The sequence below is a fragment of the Ceratotherium simum genome, chromosome 26, assembly GCF_057802395.1.
Source record: "Ceratotherium simum simum isolate JZ-2026a chromosome 26, ASM5780239v1, whole genome shotgun sequence".
Classification (NCBI taxonomy): Eukaryota; Metazoa; Chordata; class Mammalia; order Perissodactyla; family Rhinocerotidae; genus Ceratotherium; species Ceratotherium simum.
Window position 1 is genome coordinate 24,853,649 of NC_141925.1, and position 6,313 is coordinate 24,859,961.

At 50.0% G+C, this 6,313-nt stretch overlaps 1 protein-coding gene across 1 annotated transcript; it reads right to left on the reverse strand.

Moving 5' to 3' along the window:
- Positions 1-2,030: 2,030 nt before the first annotated feature.
- Positions 2,031-5,158, reverse strand: DCTPP1 (dCTP pyrophosphatase 1). The gene is made up of 3 exons (XM_004439432.2): positions 5,021-5,158; positions 4,185-4,295; positions 2,031-2,523 (listed from the first exon to the last, which is right to left on the reverse strand). Exons 1-3 carry the CDS (start codon positions 5,107-5,109, stop codon positions 2,223-2,225), a joined length of 501 nt encoding a protein of 166 aa, XP_004439489.1. The 5' UTR covers positions 5,110-5,158; the 3' UTR covers positions 2,031-2,222.
- Positions 5,159-6,313: the final 1,155 nt, after the last annotated feature.

The window sequence follows — 6,313 nt, forward strand, 5'->3', positions numbered from 1 at the left end:
ATGGAGGAAGTTGTTGGACAGGAGAGGTCTTTATTGTCGTCTTGGAGTTGAGAGGCTCTTCTCAGAGGTGATGTTTAAGCTGATCTTGAAGGCTAAGAGATGGGGTTGGAGAAGGATGCAGAAAGCCCCTGAAACTGCATGCCAGGCTTGTTAGAGCTTGCAGATGTCCCCTGGGGTGGAATGTAGGGACAAAAAGCAAGGAAATTGGCAGCACCTAGACCACTAGGGACCTTGGAAGCCAGGGGAAAGGGTCCAAGGCAGCAAAAGGCCTTGAGGGATTAGAGGGGGAGGGATGGATCTGACATATTAAGGTGCTAGAATTCACCGAGGTAGAGTGGCCATGGGGATGAGGGAAAGGAGAGATGGGGCTGACCTTTTTTCTTAGCTTGAGTGACTGCAGGCAGTGTCACTGAGATGGGGACACAGGATGAGGTGCAGGACGGGAATTGAAGGGGTGGCAATTGGTACACCCCCATCTGGACATGTTGAGTGTGAGGCAAATGTGGAGGGGTTAAGGAGATGATTAGAAATACCAGCTTGGGGATATTAGGTCTGGAGTGCGTGACGCCACCTCCAGAAGAGGGTACGCAAGAAGTCTGAAAGAACAGGCAGAGGTAGAAAGAAAGCCCAAAGTGTCTTGTCTGGGAAATATAGAGGAAAGTGTTTCACGGAGGGAATGGTCAGCTCGGTCAGATGCTGCCCTGGTGTCCACTGTAAGAGTTCGGGGAAAGTGGTGAGAGCAGTTTCAGTGGATGGGAGGGAGTTAAAGCCAGTCTTGAGTGGGTTAGGGTATAAATGGGAGAATGAGGAAGCAGAGTGGATGGGTAGACAACTGTTTTCAAGAGGCTTGGCTGTGAAAAGCTTGAGGGAAGCAGCTGGAGAAAGTTTGCTTGTCTTGTTTTGTCAATAGGGAAGAGACTCGACTGTGCTTTATATGCTGGTGGGGAAGGCTAATGGAAAGGAAGAGAAGTTGATTATATAGAGGGAAGAGGAGAAAACTGATCAAGAAGAGGGAATGAAATCAGAGACCACTAAGGATAAGGCTCCAGCTATCACTGGTAGGGAGAGGAAAAGTGGGTTTGGGAACAAAGCCGAAGCAGTTCAAGTCTGGATTCTGTTTTACCTGGGAAGTAAAAGACGTCACTGGTTAAGAGGGAGAGAGGTCATTAGTAGGAGGAATGAGGCCAGTCAAGAGGAATGCCTCACTTTACTGATGTGGAAACAGGCTCAGAGGGGCAATGGAAGTAGTTTAAAGGTCTTTTTCCCTGCATTACCCTACCCTGAGTGAGGCAGGTCATGGGTGTCTCAGAAAGGGAAGTCATGGGCCTGAGGTCACACAACAGGTAAATCACACACACCCAACACTATCTTTAGTTGTAGAGGTGGATGAGAAATTGGCTTTGGGAGGGCAGGGGAGGGGGTGAGGGGCCCAAGCCCAAGGGAAGAGAAACCCCACCCTGCTCCACATCAGAGGCCTGACCCTGATTTGTGCTGGGGACCTGAGGCTGGGTTTTAGGCCTGGGCTTGCTTTAACTGTTGACATTTCCTGCTCTGGGCCTCTGCAAGTTTTGAGTTGAAAATAACTGCAAACTTACAAAGTACCTACTATGTGCCAGGCACTGTCCTAAGCACTCTACTTACAATAACTCACTTAAACCTTTCAACTCTATCAGGTAGATAACATTATTTTCATTTTAGATGAGGAAACTGAGATGCAGAAAGATGAAGTAATCTGATGAATGTCATCCAGCTCATAAGTATCAAAGATGGCATTTGAACCCAGATAGCCTGGCTCCAAAATCTGGGCTTCTAACACTACATACAGCTTCCAATCTCCTTTAGAGGCCCAGAAGGGGGAAGGAATTTGCATGAAATCCCATAGGGAACTTGACAGAAATCAGATTTCTCTGCCCTGCAGGTGGGAGGTTCAACAGAGAAACATGGGAGTTGGGCTCAGAGGCATCCTGGTGCCCCTCTCCAGCACCTGCTGAGACAGAGCCTCCCTGGCCACCCCAGGAAGAATCCAGAAGTTGCTAACCAAAACTTTTATTGAGGGAGAAAATACCAGGAGGCTGTCTCCTGGAGGTTCTTGGGCCCTAGACCTCAGGAAGTAGGGCCTCCAGGCCCATGATCTGTTAGGAAAGGACTAGAACAAGATTTCATGGCCAGAGGTTTCTGCTCCTCAGATGCCATGCTGAGTTGCAGGTCCTGTGTCCATGTTTCTAGGTTGAAGCCTGGCCCGCGGACTCACAGGCAAGGTCTGCAGGCCCCACTGACTGGTCTTCAGAGGTGGCCCCATGGGGCAAGTCTGTATACTTGCGGGCGGAGCCGCGGGACAGATGTGCGGGGTAGCGTCGCCGGTTGGTGTCCATCTTGGAGAGCACTGCTTGGGGCAGATCCACACGGCAGCGGGCTGCTAATGCTACCAGGTAGATGAGGACATCACTGAGCTCCTCTTGAAGGGCTGCTCGTTCCTTGGGGGGCCAGGCTTGGGGGCCAGGCTTCTCATCAGGCTTCCACTGACTGGGGGCAGAACACAGATAGGCACACACACACAGATGCTAGCTAGGACAATGGGCTCTGCCCCTCTTAGGAGCACCCAGTCCTTGGAGCAATGAACTCCCACCTCTTAGGAACTTCCTCCAAGGACAACTCAACCCATCTGGGCCCTTGGTGGAGTTAGGGTGGAAAAGAGACCCCAATAGATGATTCACCCAGACCCCAGTGTCCCTACCTGAGCCAAGGAGTGGCCAAGAGGTCATTTCATTTGTTGATACCCAATTCTGCTTTTCTCTAGCCCTAGCCTCTGGCACCCCAGACTAATCCTCAGACCTGGACCACTGCATAAGCCTGCTGACTCATCTACTCTTGCCCAGTACCATCTTTTAAAAGCACCCATTACATTTTGTCCCTCCCCTGCTAACAGTCCCCCAGCTGTGCTTGGAATAAAACCCAAACTCCTGACCAGGCCCTCCAGGTCCTGCATAAGCTAACTCCTGCCTCTTCCAATGTCATTATCCACCACTCTCCCTCTCACTCCCCACCTGAAGCCACTCTGGCCTTTTCTGTCTTGCCAACAGGCCAGACTGTCACAGGGCCTTTGCACTTACTGCTCCCTCTGCCTTGAATGTTCTTTCCCTACATCTTTCCCATGGCTGGCTCCTTCCTGTTATTCAGGTCTCAGCTCAGCTGTTACCATCTCAAAAAAACCTTCTCCCTCTGTTGCCTTCTTTCTCATCACCTTGTATTATTTTCCTCATAGAACTTATCACAATTCCTAATCTTTTAAAATTAGTTTGTTTATTGTCAGTCTCCTTGCACTATGAAGGCAGGAACCGTGTCTATCTTGTTCAAGGCCATATCTCTTCATTCTAGAAGACCCAGCACACAGCTGATGCTCATAAATCTGTAATGAGTGAAGCTTGCCCTCACACATCTCTGTGCCCTCATATCTCCATCCCCATGGTGACTGTGCTGGTTTAGGCCTCACCATCTCTTGCCTGATTTACACCAGGCTCCCACTGGTCTTCCCTGACCCAATTTTGGTGATCCAATCCACCCTGCAGACACAGTGATCTTTCGAACACTCAAATCTGGTCAGATCTTCTGTCCAAACACCATCACTTCCTAACCCTGATTCTATCATTCTGTGTTCATATCCCACCCCTCTCCTCCACAGCCCTATCACTCACTCAGCAGATACATACTGAGTGTCTGTTGTGTGCCAGGCACCTGGGACACACCAGAGAACAAAACAGATACAAAATCCTTGCTCTTCCTTGAGCAGCTTACACTGAAGAAGCATCAGATTCTCCCTGAATTTAACTTGCCCTTTTCCACCTCACTACCTTTGCAGATGTAGCTCCCCCTGTCTGGAATGCCATAGGCAGATCTTCTATAGAACACCTTCCTTTCCACCCCAGAGGCAGAGGTAAAGGAAGGTTGCCACCACCCATTCCTAGACGGGGATCTGCCTGCTGTTTTCACACCTTTCTCTCCCAAGAGACTGGGTGCCCAAAAAGGGCAGGGACCGGTGAGTCATCTCTGTATCCCCAGCAACCAGGCACTGAGCCTAGCAGTGAGGAGGGAAAACTGAATCCATGAATATTTGATGATCAAATAAATGTTCCCCTCCTGTCCCCGACAACACACAGACTCTTCCAGGAAGCTTTTCATCTACTCACAAGAGCTCTGCCAGCTCCCCCACTTCCCCAACCAAGGCCAGGAGGAGGTTCCGAGGTTGGTGGAACTGGTCCCAGTCTCGTTCAGCAGCAAATTCAGCATGGAGGCGGCGGCTGGAATAGGAGAATGGGGTGGAAGCCTAGGTCCCAGGGTTAGGGGATGGGGGAGGAGAGGCAGGGCCGAGGAGGTATCGCAGTGATATGTAATGGGGCATTAAGTATCAGGGGATTCTGCAATTCCTTGGGTGGCCTTAAGCAAGTCATTTCTTCTCTATGGGATTTGGTCTCCTCATCTATAAAATGGGTGCGCCCCTACAACAGACCCTAAACTCTATCGACACCTAAGAATACCCTCTTTCCCATTATTCCACCTCCGGCTGCTTCTGCAGTTTCCCCCACTTGGAATATCCCTATCTCTGCATATCTAAGTCCTACCGATTTTACAGAGTGCAGCTCCACGGGCACTTCCCCTAAAATTTCCTCCTTTGATTTCCTTCAGCAAGAAACAATGTCTCCCACCTCTTAGCACTGCATTTGCCCCGGTCCTAACACCCACTGCTGGCGGGCAGAGGCCGGGCGGAAGCAGCATCCGACTCGGTATTTCCCCAGGGCTGGTTCTAATATTACTCACCGAGTGTCACCATTTCCCCCGCCTCGGGTGTGCACTGCTAAGCCCATTTTGCAGATGAGGAGGTTCGAAGGCTCGCCAGGGGTCAGCCAGCAGAGCTGGGACCACTCACAGCTACTAGCCTTCATCCCGACCACGTGAAGGGACTTTCCCCAACAGGACACAGAAAGGGGGCGATCTCCCCAGCCCAGGCTGGGCAAGGACGGCTTACATGTCCTCAAGCGTGGGCTCCGGGCTGAAGCTGAAGGAGCCGGCAGCAGCAGTGCCCTCTCCCCCCGTGTCCCCACGCGCCGCGGACATGCCGACCACCGCGCTGCAGCCGCGACTGTACTGGAGAACCAGGCGCCCGGCACGGAGCTCACCTCCAGAGCCCTGACCAATCACAGGCGTTCGCGGTTGCTTCACGGGGCGGAGCCAACAGGAAAGACCAATTACTTATATGGAGTTTACTACAGCCTGCCCCTTACCCTGACTGGACCAATCTGAGCGAGCTTCCAGCGTGAGCTCTTAGGCCCGGGCCCTGGAATTTTTCAGCCTTGGTCAAGTATCTTAAAGGTATAGGTACCAGATTCGACCAGAGGAAGAGACAAAGGGCAGAGGGCGAGGAGAGCGCAGGCGCTTCACTTCCCTTGTGGTCGTCAGATGGTGCCAAAGCGAAATGACCGGGCGGGGAAGGGTGGGGCGCGCCGTGGAGAACCCCAGAAATGGAGGTTAAGTTTAAGCAAGAAAAGGAATTTGTTATAAGGATTCAAGAATGTCTCCAGGATACAGCTGAGCCTTAGGAATGAACTGAAACCAAGGTATCAGTTTTAAGCATTTTACATATTTAATCCTTACAGCAACTCATTTAATCCTCACAACAACCTATGAGGTAGGTAATATCATCATCATCATCTCCACTTTACAGATAAGGAAACTGAGAGATTGAGTAATTTAACTCAGCATCTAGTAAGGTGGTAGCCAGGTTTCAAATTCAGGTAGTTTGGCTTCAGAGTCTGTGTTATTAAACTTTACACCTTTAAATGATGATAAGTACTATGAAAAAAAATTTTTAATATTACAGTATTTAAATACTATGGAAAGTGGGGACAACTTTAGATTGCATGGTCCAGCGAAGATGTGGTAAGCACTGGTGGTTACCTACTCAACTGCCCTTTCCCCTCCTCCATTCTTGCAGAACCTTGATGTTATTCTGGGGTCTACCTTCCTTTACTTGATTAATCATGTGTCTCCATTGCCCTGGCCTTTGATCAATTTATGGGTGAGCATGTGGCCCAGTTCTTGACAATGAGAAGTTAGAGGAAGTCTCTTGGAGACTTCTGGGAAAGGTTCTTAGTTCTTTTTTTCAAAAAGACACAGGATGTTTCTATCTTTAGATGTTGGTATGTGAGGATCAGGTTGTGAGGAGAGCTAGCTCATAGCTGGGATTGATAGATAGCAAGATGGAAAGGACCTGGATCCTTGATGACATTGCTGAGGCACTTATTTTTACAAGTTCCAGAAA